The following is a 19,755-nucleotide window of genomic DNA, read 5'->3' as shown; positions in this document are numbered from 1 at the left end:
TTTAAAAATACCCCACCCGTGGAAATTTTCCACGGGCTGGAATTTTAATTCTTTTTTTTTTTATAAAACAGAAATTTGTTTTTATTTTTTATTTTTTGTATTGAAATATTAGAAATGTTGGATATATTTCTTTAGAAATAGATGGAATACAATATAATTTGATTTATTAGAAAGACTGTAACAAATAACCCGAATCAATATTTTTCAGGTCAGATTTTTCACGGCTGTAAGAAAAATTAATATATTTATGTATGTGTTATTGGAAAAAAATAAAAATGCTTAGATTCTGAGTTATTGATCCCGGTTCAAAAGTCACTTCTATGTAATCTAGAAAATATTGTGATCCTTCTAGGACATTTAATTTATGGAAAGTTGTATCTATTTTTGAAAAAAAAATAAAAACTTTAAGTTATTTAATAATTATTATTCAAAAAGAATTCTCAAAATAGATACAACTTTTTATAAATTAAATGTCCTAGAAGGATCACAATATTTTTTAGATTACATAGAAGTGACTTTTGAACCGGGATCAATAACTCAGAATCTAAGCATTTTTATTTTTTTCCAATAACACATACAGAAATATATTAATTTTTCTTACAGCCGCGAAAAATCCGACCTGAAAAATATTGATCCGGATTATTTGTTACAGTCTTTTTAATAAATCAAATTATATTGTATTCCATCTATTTTCAAAGAAATATATCCAACATTTCTAATATTTCAATAAAAAAAAAATTCTGTTTTATAAAAAAAAAAAAATTGGAATTAAAATTTTAGTCTGTGGAAAATTTCCACGACTGGGGTATTTTTAAAAGAATCATGATAACAATCCCCGCAGGTCTATCCCCGCAAAAAGACCCACACTAACTACCAAAAAAGTCATGGGGGGACCGCTCAATCATTAATACTCCACAGAAAATGTTAGTATTTAACTTGAAGCATAAAAGTATTTATCCTGAATTTGCAAAGTATTAATCCCTATGCAATGATCTCTATTTTGACTGAATAAATCAATCCATTAATTGTCCCCGCACAAAATTTCCTTTTTTTTTGAATTGTCCCCGCACAATTGGGGACCATTAAATAAACAATCCCCTCATAAATACTTGTCAGTTATCCCCGCACAAAATTTCATTTTTTTTGGATTGTCCCCGCACAACTGGGGACTATTAAATAAACAATCCCCTTACCCAATGATAAATACTTCTCACATATAATGATAAATATTTTATGTTACATAGATAAATACTTCTCAGACATAATTGTAATTTTCAGTAAAAACATCAATGATAAATACTCTAAGACATAATGATAAATACTTTATGTTACATGGATAAATACTCTATGTTACAAAGATAAATATTTTATGTTACATAGATAAATATTTCTCAAACATAATTGCACTTATAGTAAAACATCAGTGATAAATACTCTTAAACATAATGATAAATACTCTCATGTATAAAAATAAATACTTTATGTTACATAGATAAATACTTCTCAAATATAATTGCAACTTACAGTAAACATCAATGATAAATACTCTCAAACATAATGATAAATACTTTATGTTATATGGATAAATATTTTATGTTACATGGATAAATACTTCTCAGAAATAACAAATAAACATTTATTAACGGTGATTGTTATTAGATAACAGTATAATTAATGCGAAAATTGTTTTTAAATGAATAATTAATGCGGGAATTGTTATTAGAGGAAAGCATAATTAATGCGGGGATTGGTATTAAATGACTCTAATTTAATGCGGAGATAAATGAAAATTTTTAGTCAAATAAATGAGGAGATATGACAGTTAAGAAAGAGAGAGAGTGCTGGATAAATAGGAGGACAGGGGTGGAGGATTAGTATAATTATTATTTTTAAAATTATTGCTAAACTTTGGTTATTATTATTAAAATAATTTTTAAATGGCGTAAAAATAAAAATGTCGGCTACTTTAGTTCTTCCTACCATCAGGGTATTCCCGCAACCAAGAAAAGCGAAGGAGAAAAAAAAATCAGACCTCCACTATTGACACCGCTTTCCTGAAGAAAGCGTAGATCTCTCCTATGAATTCCTCTTCCCTCCGATAACCTTACCATAAATCAAATGGACGCATCCATTTCACCGGACCTAGCTTTGCTCGAGGATTTCGGGCAGCGGGTCGACCTGACCCGCCGGATCCGAGAGGTTCTGGTTAACTACCCTGAAGGAACTACAGTGCTCAAGGAGCTGATTCAGAACGCCGACGATGCGGGAGCCACCAGGGTTTGTCTCTGTCTGGATCGCCGGGCCCACGGTGCAGAGTCGGTGCTCTCGCCTCGGCTCGCTCAGTGGCAGGGGCCTGCTCTTCTAGCGTATAACAATGCGGTATTCACAGAGGACGATTTTGTCAGCATTTCTAGGATTGGAGATAGTAAGAAGCAGTCTCAGGTTTGGAAAACTGGTCGATTCGGGTAAATGTTTTTTTTTTTTTTTAATTGCTTAGCCCTTTTTGTATATTCGTCAGAAAGTCACCAGACTAGTTTTACCTTTTTTAAAGGAAGGGAAGGATTGCTGTAAGTCTATTACAGCTGAGTAGTTGTAGACTGGTGTCATTTTCTGCATTTCTTGGTGTATTTTTTAATATACTTTAAACTTGGGCATCTTAGGATATCTGTGTGAGTAGTAGTAGTAGTTTTATTTTGCATCCAAGCATTAGCATGTATATGATCGCTGCATTTGTAGATGCAATCAAACAAGAGCAATAAACAATGTATCAGAGTTGATAGGATAATAGTAACTCCAACTATACCAGCAAGATTTATATTGCAAAGAAACTGGTTTTTGGGTGGTGTTTTTCTGCAAATCAAAAATAAAATTTGCAGGTTCAAATGGCCAATTTTTGAGGTTGGATGGTCATATGAGTATGGGCAAATATTATGTTTCCAGGCACACAAATCATTCTGTGGTTTTGAAATTGAAGTGCTTACTATTTATAATACATTTGGTGATTCACATATAAATTAACCTTATTCATGTACTTCTCTTTTCTGATTTAGGGTTGGATTTAACTCGGTGTATCACCTGACTGATCTGCCATCTTTTGTAAGTGGCAAGTACGTAGTCTTGTTTGATCCCCAAGTATCCTACCTGCCAAATGTCTCAGCTGCAAATCCTGGTAAACGCATTGACTATGTCAGCTCCTCAGCTCTTAAAATTTACCATGACCAGTTTGCACCTTACCAAGCCTTTGGCTGCGACATGAAGAATGGTTTCTCAGGCACTCTATTTCGGTTTCCTCTAAGAAATCCAGAGCAAGCAAGTGTTAGCCGACTATCACGACAAGCATACTCAGAAAATGATGTTCTCACCCTTCTTTTGCAACTCTATGAGGAGGCTGTCTTTACTATGCTTTTTCTCAAAAGTGTTGTCTCGGTCGAGATGTATGTGTGGGAGGCTGGTACTGATGCCCCCAAAAAACTATATTCTTGTTCTGTGAGATCACCAGATAAAGACATATCATGGCATAGGAAGGCACTCATCAGGTTCTCTACTTCAGGCAGGTCGCATGAATGGCAGAGTGATAGTTTCACAGTGGATTTTGTCAGTGAGAATTTCTCTGGGGTGAAATTGGAAAAACAGGTTTCCCAATATTTTGTGGCACAAGGTTTAGCTTCTATGTCGAGTAAGATTGGTACTTTTGCTTCTGGTGCCGTGAAGGAATATGATCTTCATTTACTTCCATGGGCATCTGTTGCAGCTTGCATCTCTGATGAGCCCGATGTACTGTTTAAGTTCCTTTTTCCTATATTTTTAACTTACCTAAGTATAATATTTTAAGATACCTTGTGTCTTTTTGAAGTAGGAAAGATCATTATTGGTTATTCAGTATTGGTATGTCATTGCTTATATTTGGTCTGGTTTCTTAGGCAACTTGTTCAATAGTCTCAAGCCAGGACTGTACTAGTTTCTTTGTACCAACCATAGTCCTCTAGATTCAAACTTAGTACATAACCAGTCATACTTCATGATTGACATAGTAAGTTGCTGCTATAAAAATTCTTAAGAACTAGTCATATTTCATGTTATTACCTTCATGCTCTCTGCATGATGTAAGCTTGATTTAGCAACTTTTAAGTGACTTACAAATGATTTGCTTTGTAACTTGGATTATTCAGGACAACAATCTCAGACAAGGCCGTGCATTTTGTTTTCTTCCTCTGCCTGTTCTGACCGGGCTGTCCGTTCAGGTGAATGGATACTTTGAGATCTCGTCAAACCGCCGGGACATCTGGTATGGCGGTGACATGGACCGGGGTGGAAAGTTTCGATCTGACTGGAATAGGTTACTGTTAGAAGATGTAGCAGCTCCCCTTTTTAATGAGCTACTACTAGGGTTACAGACTAAACAGTTACCGACTGAACGTTACTACTCTCTATGGCCTACCGGTTCGTTTGAGGGTCCTTGGGCTCTGTTAGTTAAGTCTATCTACAAAGCTATCTATTCTTCTCCAGTCTTATACTCCCGTGTAGCAGATGGGACTTGGGTATCTCCAGCTAAAGCAATTATTCATGATGAAGATTTTGTTAGAAATGAGGAGCTTGAGGAAGCACTTGTATCAGCGGGGATGCCAGTTGTGCATCTGCCGAAACCCATTATTTCTATGTTTTCATTAAACTACACATCCTCACAATTCACAGTAGCTACTCCTGAAATAGTACGTAATTTCCTTAAAGGATGCCCAGGCTCGGCTAACTTGAACAAATCTAATAAGCTGGTTCTGTTAGAGTATTGCCTCAATGATATAGATGGTGGTGATATTACCAAGGATTTAACAGGTCTTCCTTTGGTGCCACTCGCAAATGGCTACTTTGGAGTCTTTTCCTGCACCTTGGAGGTGGGCCCATATTTTGTTTGCAACGAACTCGAGTACGAACTACTCCATGCTGTTTCTGATCGGCTGATTGACCGTAGCATCCCTCGCAACTTATTTGACAAGCTATCTGAAATTGTCAGTGGTTCTCAGGTGAATATTATGTATATTGATGCACCAGCTTTTATACAGTTCTTTTCTGTGTTGTTCCCTTCTGGATGGGAGTTTAAAAACCAGGTATCGTGGAATCCTGATCTAGGCCCCGCATTTCCCACGGCAGCTTGGTTTAAGCTTTTGTGGCAGTATCTTGGGATGGCCTCGTATGATTTGGGGCTATTTGCTGACTGGCCTTTACTTCCATCTACCTCTGGCCACCTTTATAGACCCTTGATATCATCTATTAAGCTAATCAATGCAGGGGCTTTGTCAAGTAATTTGAAGGGCCTTCTGGAAAAGATGGGGTGCAAGGTATTGGATGTGAGATATGGTGTTAAGCATAAGCAGCTATCCCTTTTTGTGCATGATGGGGATGCTGTTGGGGTCATTAGAACAGTTTTTGAGCACATTTCGTCGGTTGGCCGGAATCAGGCAGAGTCTATTTTCGACACTGTTTCTCCTGACGAAAGAGATGAGCTGTGTCGGTTCCTTTTGGATTCTAAATGGTATGTGGGGTCATCTCTACCTGAGGTTGACATAAACAAATGCAAGGCACTACCGATTTACAGAGTGTTTGATGGAGGTTATGCTGATTTATTGAGTATGAAGAAATACTTGCCCCCTTTAGGTGTGTCTGAGAATTTGCTCGATGGTAAGTTCCTTCTCTGTACTTCCTCAACTGAACAAGATGTTTTAACACGGTATTATGGGGTCGAGCGAATGCTCAAGTCTTTGTTCTACCAGAAGAACGTCTTGAACAGAATAAATGAGCTTGAACCCATGGTACGAGACTCAGTGATGCTTGCCATACTACAAGACTTGCCCCAGCTCTGTATGGAGGAGCCATCACTAAAGGAGTCTCTGAAAGTGATTAAATTTGTACCTACAATGAATGGTGGTTTAAAAAGCCCTAAAATGCTTTATGACCCTCGGGTCGAGGAGCTTTGTTTGCTTTTGGAGGATGCTGATTGCTTTCCTGCTGGACAATTCCAGGAATCTGGTGTGCTTGACATGCTATTACCGCTAGGCCTCAGGACATCTGTCACTACTGATACCTTAATCCAGAGTGCTTGGCAGGTGGAGTCAATGATGCATAAAGACCAATCAAGGGCTCATTCAAGGGCCCAGGCACTTCTTTCCTATCTAGAGCTTCATGCCACCAAGTGGGTCCCCGCCAAACTGAGTGATCCCTACAACCCAGTGAACAAGATGTTTGCTAGAGTCACCACAGTACTGCGGCCACGTGAGTTGACTCCTGAATCTGAGCTCGAGAGGTTTTGGGGAGAAATGAAAATGATATGCTGGTGTCCTGTTTTGGTTAATGCACCACATCCAGCCCTTCCATGGCCCTTGGTTTCAACAATGGTTGCGCCACCTAAGCTGGTTAGGTTACAATCTGACATGTGGATTGTGTCAGCCAGTTCTCGCATACTTGATGGTGAGTGCACTTCCTCAACTTTGTCACAAATTCTTGGGTGGTCAATTCCTCCTAGTGGCAATTTAATTGCAGCACAGTTGCTTGAACTGGGAAAGAACAATGAGATTGTCACTGATTCGGGGCTCCGACAAGAGCTAGCACTTGCGATGCCAAAGATCTATTCTTTACTCAGCAGTTTGGTTGGATCGGATGAGATGGAGATAGTAAAAGCTGTGTTGGAAGGTTCCAGATGGATTTGGGTTGGAGACGGCTTTGCAAAGGTGGATGAGGTTGTTCTAAGTGGCCAGCTCCACCTGACTCCTTTCATACGTGTTATCCCGGTCGATCTAGCAGTTTTCAAAAATCTGTTCTTGGAACTCGGCATAAAGGAATATCTCGGTGCAACAGATTATGCTAACATCCTGTCCCGAATTGCCACGAAAAGGGGTTCAGCCTCCCTTGATGCGCAAGAGTTAAGAATGGCTGGGCTGATTGTGCAACATCTGGCTGGATTCCAGTTTCAGGACCTGAGGGTCCAAATCTTCTTGCCTGATTCCACCTCACGAATGTGCCCATCAACCGACCTTGTTTTCAATGATGCGCCATGGCTTCTCGATTCAGGTGATGCATCTGGTACTACTCTTGGGGCTAAACAATATGTTCACAATTTTGTCCATGGAAATATATCAAATGATGTTGCAGAGAAGCTTGGTGTGCGGTCTCTTCGCCGTTTGTTACTAGCTGAAAGTTCCGATTCTTTGAACCTGACATTATCTGGGGTTGCTGAGGCCTTTGGACAGCATGAGGCCCTTACAACCCGGCTCAAGCACATAGTTGATATGTATGCTGATGGGCCCGGTATCCTTTTCGAAATGGTACAGAATGCAGAGGATGCTTGTGCATCTGAAGTAGTGTTTTTGTTGGACAAGACCCAATACGGCACCTCGTCTATACTCTCACCAGAAATGGCTGAATGGCAGGGACCTGCTCTTTACTGCTTTAACGACTCAGTTTTCAGCCCCCAGGATCTTTATGCCATCTCACGCATTGGCCAGGACAGTAAGCTCGATAAGCCTTTTTCCATTGGACGGTTTGGCCTTGGGTTTAACTGTGTGTATCACTTCACCGATATACCAGGCTTTGTCTCCGGTGAGAATATTGTGATTTTTGATCCACATGCCTTCTATTTGCCTGGCATATCTCCCTCTCATCCCGGTCTGAGAATAAAATTCGTTGGAAGAAGGATCTTTGAGCAGTTTCCAGACCAGTTTGCGCCCTTCTTGCACTTCGGTTGCAACTTGCAACAGTCCTTTCCTGGCACGTTATTTCGGTTTCCTCTCAGAAATGAAACTGCTGCTTATCGAAGCCAGATCAAGAAGGAAAAGTACACACCTGATGATGTGGCCTCACTTTTCTCTTCCTTTTCCCAAGCTGTGCCTGAAGCTCTGCTCTTTCTCCGACATGTCAAAAAGATTACCTTGTATGTGAAGGATGGACCCAATGAACCGATGCGGCTCATACACCAAGTGTCGAGGCACCAATCTGGTTCTATCAAAAAGGATCCCATGCTTAATTTTGTCAAGGGAAGCCGACAAGGGGCAATGAACAGGGATCAGTTCATGAACAAGCTGAGTAAGACATCAGATAACGACCTACCATGGAGCTGTCAGAAAACTACCATAGCTGAGCAAAGTCCTGCTTCTTGCTTCCTGCATTCTTGGGTAATCAGTGAGTGCATAGGCGGAGGGAATGCAAAGCGTTTATCAATGGCATCTAGTAACAATTCACGTAATTTCAATTTTATCCCTTGGGCATCCCTTGCGGCTTATTTGCAATCAGTGAAAATAAATGATGTGCAAGTGTTGAGTGGAGAAGGAATCAGTGATGAGGCGATTGTGAAGTACCAAGAAGCTAGTGAGGCTTTGTCCCAGGAGAGAAAGAGGTTTGAGGGACGGGCCTTTTGCTTTTTACCTTTACCGGTCATTACCAGCCTACCAGTGCACGTAAATGCATATTTTGAATTATCATCTAATCGAAGGGATATATGGATGGGAAATGACATGGCCGGGGGAGGAAAAATGCGGTCTGAGTGGAACATGGCACTGCTCGAGGATGTGGCATCTTTAGCATATGGGCGCCTCCTTTCTGCCATTGCTCAGGAGGTCGGACCCACTGATCTGTTTGTTTCATTCTGGCCTACTACAGTTCAGATAGAGCCTTGGTTATCGATGACCAGGAGGCTCTATAGCAGCATTGCTGATCTTGGCCTTCAAGTTCTATACACCAAAGCTCGAGGAGGGCAGTGGATCCCTACAAGACAATCAATCTTCCCTGATTTCTGGTTCTCAAAGGCAACTGAGCTAAATGAAGCATTGACTGAAGCTGGCCTTCCTCTCGTGTCTCTGCCAAAATCTGTTGTGGAGAAATTTATTGACGCTTGTCCATCTTTGCATTTATTGAACCCCAATTTGTTAAGGAACCTCTTGATCCGGCGCAAACGTGGATTTCTAGACAAGGAGGCAGCTGTTCTTGCATTAGAATACTGCCTCAGTGACATGGGGGTGCTGGTCTTACTTGATAAGCTGCAAGGTCTGCCTTTGGTTCCCTTAGCAAATGGGTCTTTCACCATGTTTGACAAGAGAGGCGAAGGTGAAAGAGTCTTTTTCACCACACAGGTAGAAGGTGATCTTGTAATTGGCTCTGTGCCGCATCTGCTCATAGACCGCTCTATACCAGAAGGCATTTTAGAGAAGCTACAAGAGATAGCCAAGACAGGGGAGTCGAACGTATGCTTGTTCACATGCTATTCACTTGTTGAACTATTTCCTAGGATCTTGCCACCAGAATGGCAGCGTGCCGGTAAAGTATCTTGGTCTCCTGGCCAGCATGGTCATCCAAGTGGTGATTGGATGAGATCACTTTGGAATTACTTGAAACTATCCAATGTCGATCTTTCAGTACTATCGGATTGGCCTATATTGCCCGTAGATGATGAAAGCCTCATGCAACTGATGGAAAATTCCAATGTGGTCAGAGATGAAGGTTGGAGTGAGAATATGCACTCGCTATTGCAAAAGATCGGGTGCTGCTTCCTGAAGGCCGATTTGCAAATAGACCACCCTCAGTTGAAATACTTCATCCAAGAACCAACTGCCTCAGGTGTTTTAAATGCGGTAAAATCAGTGGCACCTAGTTCACTGGAGATAAAAGGGCTGTTTGCTAATGCATCTGTGGCAGAGCTACATGAGCTCAGAAGTTTCATTTTCCAGTCTAAGTGGTTTTCTAGGAATCAAATCAGCCAGTTGGAAGTCAATGTTATCAAGTGCTTACCCATCTTTGAATCATACAAGAGCAGGGAGCTTGTTAGCTTGATTAGCCCAAGGATGTGGCTTAAACCTGAAGGCGTGCCTGATGAGATCTTAAATGAAAATTTTATTCGGACTGAGTCAGAGAAGGAGAGTAGCATATTGAGAACCTTCCTTGATATAAGAGAACCTGATAAAACTGAGTTTTATAGAGATCATGTGATGAGTAGAATTTCGGAGTTTGTTGCACGGCCAGAAGTTCTTTCAGCAATTTTTGCTGATGTTAAAATTTTGATGGAAGAAGATGATTCATTAAAGGCCGCTATGTCTGAGATTGCTTTTGTTTCCACCGCTGGTGGAGCTTGGGCTCATCCTTCTCGGTATGTTCCTATATTCTTTTATTTTTTCCGGTACAAACTGTGTTTTCTCTGAATTGCTATGAACTATGAACTACTGCATGTAGAATGAAGAAAGGAAATCAGAGGATCTTTTTTTATTTCTAATGTTATCTGACAATACTTTCTCTAAAGTAGCTGTACCAGAGAATTGTCAGTTCAACATGGTAGAACCTTAAATTCTTTCAAAAGATTTTTGTCAATATTGTTTCATCTAATAGCAACCTTTTTGTGATGAATTATACTTTTAAATAAAGCTAAGTTTTCTCTCTGTAGGCTCTACGATCCTCGCGTGCCTGAGATACAAAATTTACTGCACAAAGAAGCCTACTTTCCTTCCAAGGAATTCACAGATGCAAAAATCCTCGATATACTCGCATCTTTTGGTCTCAAAAGGAATTTTGGGTATACCACCTTACTTGATAGCGCTAGGTCAGCTTCGATAATGCATGATTCTGGCAACCCAGATGCCGTCTTGTATGGCCGAAGATTGCTTCTTTATTTGGATGCTCTTTGTCTTCAGCTCTCAAACCAGAGCAGCTACAATGTTGATGACACTAATGACGGTGGGGCCAATGAGGTTGAATTTCGTGATGTGTTATATTCTCTATCCGATTTCGAACATGACATGTCAGAAGATGAGTTCTGGTCAGAAATAAAAGCTATCGGCTGGTGTCCAGTGTGTGTTTCCCCACTGATTGAAGGCATTCCTTGGTTAGAACCCCAGGATAAAATAGCGCCACCTGTCATGACAAGGCCCAAGTCCCAAGTTTGGCTCACCTCATCTCACATGCGTATTCTTGACGGTGAGTGCAGGTCATTGTACCTACACAGAAAGCTCGGCTGGTTGGATAAACCAGATGTGAAGGTCCTCTGTGCACAATTAATTGAGCTCTCTAAGTGTTATTATTCTCTTAAAGCACGGCATGAAGGAGAATTTTCAGTAGATGATGTCCTCCAAAAGGAGGTCCCTATAATATACTCGAATTTGCAAGAATTCTCAAACACCAGTGATGGCCTGAAAACCATAAAAGAAGAACTTGAAGGGGTACCATGTGTTTTTATAGGAGATCACTTCGTCTCCCCAAAGACACTTGCATTTGACTCACCAGTCAACTACCCACCTTACCTCTATGTTGTCCCATCGGAGTTGTCTGAATACAGGCAATTGCTTTCTGAGCTTGGCGTGAGGCTAACCTTTGTAGCCCGGGATTATATCGATGTGCTACAAAAGCTGTATGGAGATACAAAAGATGAACCATTGTCTGAAATACAATTAGGTTTTGTACACCGTGTGTTAGAGGCTTTTGATGAGAGTTATGCTGAGGGACAGCCGCATGATGCATTACTCAACTTACTTCTGATCCCTGATTTGAATGGAGTTCTGGTACCTTCTAGAACCCTTGTGTACAACGATGCACCATGGATGAACAATGGGGCCACAACAAAGCGGTTTGTGCACCAGAGCATTGGTGATGACCTGGCGAAGAGGCTCGGCGTGCAGTCTCTTCGGGGCATGGCTTTGGTTGAGGAAGAACTGATGACCGATCTGAAGTGCATGGAATATACTAGAGTATGCGAGCTATTGGCTTTGTATGGGGAGAGCGACTTCCTTCTTTTTGACATTATAGAGCTTGCAGATTACTGTGGTGCTAAGAAAGTACACCTCATCTATGATAAACGAGAACACCCAAGGCAATCTCTTCTACAACATAGTCTAGGTACCTTTTTATTTGCTTTTAATTTACTTTTTCAAGTTTTTTGGCTTGTTGACTTGATTTGAACTTATGGCCAATGCATGGTTGGATTTTGGTCAGGTGACTTCCAAGGTACTTCTCTCACAGTGGTGCTGGAAGGAGCCGTGCTGAGCCAGGAAGAGGTGTGTGGGCTCCACCTCCCTCCCCCCTGGAAAGTGAGAGGAAGCACACTCAGATATGGATTAGGTCTTGTTAGCGGCTACTTTGTTTGCGATCTGTTGACTGTACTCTCTGACAGTTATTTCTATGTTTTCGATCCGTTGGGCCTGACAAGTAGTAGTGGTGTGTCATCTGATGCTGGTGGTTCAGCTAAAATGTTCTCTTTGAAAGGTGCTATTAATATTTTCAGTTGCTATATATTTCTGTGGTTTGGTAGTTTGTTTTCTTTCAAGGAGCTTTTGCCATATTTACTGTACTGGCATTTGGTTTGTTCCCTTCCCTCTCAATGAAAGTGGGCATAGGTTGTATTTAACAATAGTAGAAGCAAAAAGTAAAATTGAAACTCAGACCTGTCCTAGCTAGTCTAGTAAAAGCAAATTCATCACATTGCTGTGATCCATGGTTTACTCTTTTAATAATAACTTAAATAAGCATTTGCAATGATTTTTATCTGTAAATTTTGTTTGTTTGCCATCATTTGTAGGATCGGATTTGGCTGAACGTTTCCGTGATCAGTTCCATCCTATGCATGTTACACAAGAGACTTCACTGGATTCATCCAACTCTACTGTTATTCGTATGCCTTTATCAACCAAATGTTTGAAGGAATCTGAAAAGGACGATTGCAAGAGAGTCAGGCAGATATTTGATCGATTCATGAAACATTCTTCTTCTACACTTTTACTTCTCAAATCGGTTTTTCAGGTGACCTTTATTCAGTGCAATGCCTCATCTTTTTTGTAGCGGGCAAATCGTCTGCTATAATTTCATTAAAGAAGTGAAAATATATTTATGGTGTTGTCAAGTAGTGTGTGTTATGTCAGGTCGTAGAGCAAGCCATGTTCATCTTGACAGGGGTCCCAAGATGAACAGTTGATGGGTTGTTTCAAGTGTATTAGTTTCAAAGCACACACATTGGTTCCCATGTGGCCATCCTTTCTTTTGAAGGTTCTTGTGTGTTGGAAGTTTATTGCCAAGTGTTAACCAAAGGAAAATCTTGACCGTCCTACTTGTTCTTAGTTGCTTGATTTCTTTACCTGCTTTCGTTTTCTCAGCATGCTTCTGCTTTCAGGTCTCGTTGTCTACATGGGAGGATGGTAATGCACAACCGACCTTGGATTATTCAGTGCTTGTTAACCCCTCAGCTGCTCTTTTGAGAAACCCATTTTCTGAAAAGAAATGGAGAAAGTTCCAAATAAAGAGGCTTTTTAATAGTTCAAATGCAGCTACAAAAATGCATGCAATTGATGTTCATGTGATCGAAAGTGGGGCTAGTTATGTGGATAAATGGTTTGTTGCGCTTTCTTTGGGATCTGGTCAGACCCGGAATATGGCACTAGACAGGTATGCCTTTTCTTTTTCTTCTGGACATAAAGGTAATCTAAATTTCACACGTCTTATGAATTGTAAATATCATGCGTATACCTCTGAATTTCAGCTTCTTTTTAATGAGTACAATTATGTTTAATGTTTTTGGAACGGTCCACTGTAATAATCTGGGTTCAATTGTTCACTGGATTGACTGAAAAACCAGACCTGCCAAGTTATTTATTTACTTAAAAACCAAAACTTTTTTTCTCAGGAGGTATCTTGCTTACGATTTAACACCTGTTGCTGGGGTGGCGGCTCACTTATCTCGTGATGGTAAACCGGTAACTGTGCCCCCATCTAGCTACATATTATCTCCTCTTCCTCTATCTGGGTCGATGGCCATGCCAGTGACAGTTTTGGGCCACTTCCTAGTGGGCCATCAGGCAGGCCGCTACATCTTCTGTGAATCCACCAACTTGCTTGATGCTATTGAGCTGTGGAACAAAGAGCTAATGCTAGGTGTGCTCGATTCATATGCAGAGATGATGCTCGAATTCCAAAAGATACGTAATGACCCTTTGTCATCGTCGCTTGATCGTGCCCGATCAGTGAGCGCTGTTTTGCATCTATACGGTGATAAGATTTACTTGTTTTGGCCAAGATCAATGCAACATGCATCGAATAATGAAGGTGCCTCAACAAAAGTGAGTGACACAACTGAGTGGCAGTCACTTGTGGAACAAGTGATAAGGCCTTTCTACAAACGTCTGGCTGATCTACCAGTGTGGCAGCTATATGGCGGAAACCTTGTCAGAGTAGAGGAAGGCATGTTCCTGTCTCAACCTGGGATGGGAGATGAAGACACTGATAATCTACCTTCTGTCAGTGTCTGTAGTTTTATCAAGGAGCACTACCCTGTCTTCTCTGTACCATCAGAGCTGATGAAGGAGATTGAAGCTGTAGGAGTTCGAGTAAGAGAGATCAGACCTAGAATGGTGCGAGATCAACTGAAGGCTTCTTCTTCTGTGCTGCTTCGGTCGATAGACACGTTTATTGATGTTTTGGAGTACTGTTTATCAGATCTCCACCCATACCAGCCACCAGATGTCCCTCGTCCCGATGGAAATACAATTATTTCCACAAGAAAGGATGCCAGTACCAGCACTGGTAGCAGTACCTCAACCAGTACCAGTGCCGCTTCTGGGGGTGATGCAATTGAGATAGTGTCTTTTTTTGGGAAGGCTCTGTTTGACTTTGGCCGTGGTGTGGTGGAGGATATTAGCAGGGCTGGGGTCCCATATAACAGAACTGGTGGTGACATCAGCCAGATGTCACCTCTGGTACTGGATCTAAAAGGCGTCCCATTTCCGACTGGAATGCAGTCTCTGACAAGGCTGGGTGCAGCTGAACTGTGGATAGGGACAGAGGAGCAACAACAGATCATGCCCACCTTGGCTGATAATTTCATACATCACCAATGCCTCAAAAAAGCCGTGGTGGCTGCTTTGCTTGCTAACCAGGACATACATGGGCCATTAAATTTAAAGCCATTCAGCCCACAGCTGGTTTCCGCCAACTTGAGGTCTCTCTTTGATGGTCGTTGGATCAAAATTGTGCAGGAGACAAATTCGCCTTGGATTGTGTGGGGTAACTTGGCTGAATCATCATCTTGTGGGCCTTCTGCCAATTGGGTCAGAGATTTCTGGAAGGTTTATACAGCCTTAGGTGGGGACATTGCACTCTTGTCTGATTGGCCTTTAATTCCAGCTTATCTCAATCGACCTGTATTGTGCCGTGTTAAGATGTCTCAAATTGTTTTCTGGCCTCTGATTGTGGACCAGAGTAATACGGGGGTTGATGAGCTACGTGCCGCATTTGACTTGATAAGTTCTGAACATCCTTGGTTGTTCCCTCTGCTTAATAAGTTGAATATACCTTTTTATGATATCTCATTCCCTGAATGCTATGAGCTCTGCAAACCGACCTCTTCACATGGTCAGTCACTCAGCCATGCAGTCGTGTCAAAGCTAGTAGCCAGCAAATCTGCCGGGTATCTCCCTACACCAGTTCAATTGTCTAATGATGATTGTGACATGCTATTCTCCCTTTTCACATGGGATTTTGATTCATCACACTCTAGCGACAATGTATATCAGAGGGAAGAGAGAGATGTTTTGCGAGAGCTCCCAATTTATAAAACTGTGGTTGGGTCCTACAAAAATTTGGTTGGTTCAGACCATTGGATTATTTCCCCGACTGCATTTTTCCATCCTAATGATGTACGCTGCCTCGCGAGCTCAACTGGGGCAGCAAATTCTTTTCTGAATGCTTTGGGGGTTTACCAGTTGACCGACCAACAGGTGCTAGTAAAGTTTGCGCTCCCTGAATTTGAGAACAAAACCCCAGAAGAAAAGGAAGATATATTGCTATACCTCATCTCAAATTGGAGAAATCTCGAGACAAATCCAGATGTTATTAGTACATTAAAGGAAACAAAGTTTGTCAAAAACGCAAATCAGAACTCCACAGGGCTATATAAGCCCAAAGATTTGCTTGACCCACTTGACTCAGTACTTACTTTGGTTTTTGCTGAAGAGCGGGACCGGTTCCCTGGTGAGAGATTCGTGACTGATGGTTGGGTCAGAATACTCAAGAGAACTGGCTTGAGAACATCTACTGAAGCCAACATACTATTAGAATGTGCAAAGAAAATCGAGACAATGGGAAAGAACTTTCAAGATAATGTGCCACTCACTGATGAATTTGAGGTGGGTCCATCAAGTCCGAGCAATGAAATACCACTTGAAATTTGGTCCATGGCTGAGTCTGTTGTCAGTGCAATATTTGAGAACTGGCTTTATGACAAAGCATTCTGTGAGAAGATAGGCCAAATTGCATTTGTTCCTGCTGAAAAGGGATTTCCTAGTATTGGTGGCAAGACTGGTGGCAAGCGGGTACTTTCTTCATATAAAGAAGCGATACTGTTGGAGGACTGGCCTCTGGCCTGGAGCTCTGCTCCTATTCTGACAAAACAATCTGTTGTACCGCCTGAGTATTCTAGGGGAGCTTTTAGGCTAAGGAGTCCTCCTGCTTTCTCTACAGTGCTTGAGCACCTACAGGTACCTCTCTTTACCTAAATAATTATTTATGTGATAATAGTGATTTTAGATTGCAGTCTTTTTGTTAGTGGTATTGATCCATGAGACTCGAAACATTGTGGGGCCTTAATGTTGCTTACCATGTGCATACTAGTCAACTTTAATTTGTTATGATTTCTAGTCTCAAGTCAACGCCGAAGATGCGATTATTACTTGGATAAAAGAGTAAATATACATATGCTTGAAAGTTTTTTTTTCAAACTTTTGTTTAAAGACATCTTAAAGTATAAGGCTCATAGGCTTTTTAATTATGGTTTATACATATGCATGAAAAATATGGTGCTATATTTTTTGCCAAGCCCTCCTGAATCTGAAACTGTTTGATGTTTTATATATAATAACATGTGAAACAAAAAAGAGTGTACTTTAAAAGCCTTTTTATAGCTACTGTTTGTTGTTATTGTGAATTTAGATGGTTGGAAGAGATAATGGTGAAGACACTCTCGCACATTGGCCCAGATCGTCAGGTGTGATGTCTGTTGAAGGAGCATTCACAGAGGTCCTGCAGTATTTGGATAAGATTTGGGGAACACTATCCTCTTCTGGTAAGTAGAGTCATATACTTGTGCTTTACACAATTTTTCTCATTCCAACATACATACTATTGTATGAACCTGTTTCTGGTTCCCTCTTTCCAACAGATAAAGCCGAGCTGAAGAGACTGCCATTCATCCCAGTGGCAAATGGGACCCGCCTTGTCCAAGCTAAATCCCTCTTCGCCCGATTGACAATCAACATGTCCCCTTTTGCATTTGAGTTACCAAGCCCCTTTCTTCCCTTTGTAACTATCCTAAGAGATCTTGATATGCAAGAGAGCCTCACGAAATCCTATGCTAGAGAACTCCTCTTTACAGCTCAAAAATCATGTGGTTATCAGCGCCTCAATCCAAATGAACTTCGAGCGGTATTGGAGATTTTGAGTTATGTTTGTTCTACTGAAAAAGCATCATCAGAAGATTTAGATAGTGGTTTTGATACAGTTGTACCAGATGATGGATGCCGGCTTGTTTCAGCAGGATCATGTGTGTATGTTGATGCTTATGGGTCCCGCCTTCTGACTAGCATTGATGTATCCAGGATGAGATTTGTCCATCCCAGTCTTTCTGAAAACATTTGCCAAGTGCTAGGCATCAAAAGGTTATCTGATGTAGTTGTAGAGGTACTTACTTTCTTAAAATAACCTTCTGATTACTATCACAAGTTTAGCAGTAGTTAAAAGTTCTCTGATTCTTTTTTTTTTTTCAGGAGTTAGATGATGGGTCACAGGTGGAGGTTGTAAGCCATATTGGGCAGGTATCAGTTGATCGAATGAAAGAAAAACTTCTAAATACATCTGTGCATGAGCTGTTATACGCCTTGATAAACAGCATGACAGCTCACTTCCCTTCTTTTGAAGCCCCCAGCCTATCACAAATCAAAGAATCAACAGATAACATGGCCCACAAGCTCCAATTTGTTAAACATCTCCATACCCGTTTCCTCTTGCTTCCAAGACAGTTAGACATCACACGAGCGGCCCCCACTTTGTCTATCCCTGAATGGCCCAATAACAGAAGACACCGCACAGTTTACTTTGTGAATAATTCCAAGACTGAAATTTTTGTTGCTGAACCTCCAAGCTTCCTCACAGTATATGATATCATTTCTGTTGTTGTTAGTCGCGTCCTTGGGATGCCAGTGGTGCTCCCAATTGGTTCCCTCTTCGCATGTCCAGATGGCAGTGAGAAACAATCTCTCGAAATATTAAAACTAGGTTCCGACATAGGTGTGCCAACCCGAAAGAAGGGATGGTACGAAGCCTCATTAGGAGGTGAATTGCTGCCACAGGATGCACTGCAGGTGCAGTTCCTGCCTCTAAGGCCGTTTTACAAGGGAGAACTTGTGGCGTGGAAGAGTGAAAGAGAAGGTGAGAAGCTGAAGTATGGGAAGGTTCCAGAAGATGTTAGGCCGTTGGCTGGCCAGGCAGTTTATAGGCTGCCAGTGGAGATGGGTCCTGGTGACAGGCAGATGCTTTTGTCAACCCAAGTATTCTCTTTTAGAAGTATATCAATGTCTGATGCCTCTCATGTGGGTCCCAGTCCTTCAGGTAGTAGGGAAAGGATTCGTGGTGAAAGCAGCACCTCTGGTGGCTCCTCCACCTCAGGTGTCAGTAATGGAGGTGTTAAACAGGTTGGTTGCCTGTATTTATTTTATTAGCATGGTGTTACTGCTGATTATGTTGATTGGAAACATGGTTTTGAATTATTTTTTTTGTTTTTTGGTGATTGTAGGCTAGCGATGACCTCCCTTATGGGAAGGTATCTGCATCAGAAGTTGTGCAAGCAGTGCATGACATGCTCTCAGCTGTTGGGATAAACTTTGATGCAGAGAAGCAGACACTCCTTCAGTCAACTATATCTCTTCAAGATCAACTCAAGGACTCCCAAGTAGCCCTTTTGGTTGAACAGGTCAATTAACCCCACCCCCACCAACCCCACACACACACACTATGTTCTCCTTTTTCTTTTTTACTGTGTTTAGCCAATTACATTTTTCTTGTTAAATGCATTTTTTTTGCCCTTGATGAGGAACAGATTTAACTACTTTCATTTTGCTTGCAGTTTTGTACAGTTCTTAAATGCATTCTTCCTATATTTACTTCACCGTCTAACAATGTATGTAAATTGCAATATCCCTTTACAGGAGAAAGCCATTGCAGCAGCTAAAGAGGCAGAGGTGGCTAAGACAGCTTGGTCATGCCGTATCTGTCTGAGCTCAGAGGTTGACACTGCAATGGTTCCCTGTGGACATGTCTTGTGCAGCCAATGCTCTGCTTCTGTGCAGCGGTGCGCCTTCTGCAGGGCCCCCGTGGCCAGAAAAATGAAAATTTTTAGACCTTGAATCACAAAACAATAAAGAAAAGCTATCATGTAAAACGACTGGGAAAGTTCAAAGCTACATTTTTTTTTTCTTTTGGGAAAAAGCTTAGGGATAGTCATCATGTAAATGTTTTAGTTTCCTTGCGTTGTTTTTTCTAATTCTCTTAAAAAAGAAGATGAAACTGTTCTGCATTCTTTCCCTGTAAATAGAAGGAAAGGTACATACTGTAAACTGCTACGTTTCTAATGTTTATAGTTGATGGCTTGCTGTGTCGTCTGAATTCAATGTGTTACTTGTTCCAAGCCTCTTATGGTAATAATGTGTTGAAAATAGTTTTTGAACCTTAAAAAAATCTAAAAAATACATGCAGTAA

The 19,755-nt window shown here is 41.1% G+C and overlaps 1 protein-coding gene across 2 annotated transcripts; it reads left to right on the top strand.

Annotated features, from left to right (window-relative positions):
• The first annotated feature begins 1,998 nt into the window (after nt 1-1,998).
• On the top strand, nt 1,999-19,594 carry LOC144546144 (Zinc finger, C3HC4 type (RING finger) family protein). Of its 2 annotated transcripts, XM_078294674.1 has the most exons (13): nt 1,999-2,465; nt 3,051-3,774; nt 4,170-10,123; nt 10,415-11,859; nt 11,956-12,225; nt 12,539-12,759; nt 13,127-13,398; nt 13,637-16,484; nt 16,936-17,068; nt 17,165-17,682; nt 17,769-18,692; nt 18,794-18,970; nt 19,206-19,594. In XM_078294674.1, exons 1-13 carry the CDS (start codon nt 2,119-2,121, stop codon nt 19,401-19,403), a joined length of 14,031 nt encoding a protein of 4,676 aa, XP_078150800.1. In that variant the 5' UTR covers nt 1,999-2,118; the 3' UTR covers nt 19,404-19,594. The 2 variants fall into 2 exon arrangements, with proteins under 2 accessions (XP_078150800.1, XP_078150806.1); XM_078294680.1 differs by lacking the exons at nt 1,999-2,465; nt 3,051-3,774 and having other exon boundaries at nt 5,542-5,673; nt 6,015-10,123.
• Nucleotides 19,595-19,755: the final 161 nt, after the last annotated feature.

This window comes from Carex rostrata, chromosome 2 (genome assembly GCF_964058835.1).
Source record: "Carex rostrata chromosome 2, lpCarRost1.2, whole genome shotgun sequence".
Classification (NCBI taxonomy): domain Eukaryota; kingdom Viridiplantae; phylum Streptophyta; class Magnoliopsida; order Poales; family Cyperaceae; genus Carex; species Carex rostrata.
Note: the sequence above shows the minus strand (reverse complement) of the source record. Positions and strands in the feature narration are given on the sequence as shown.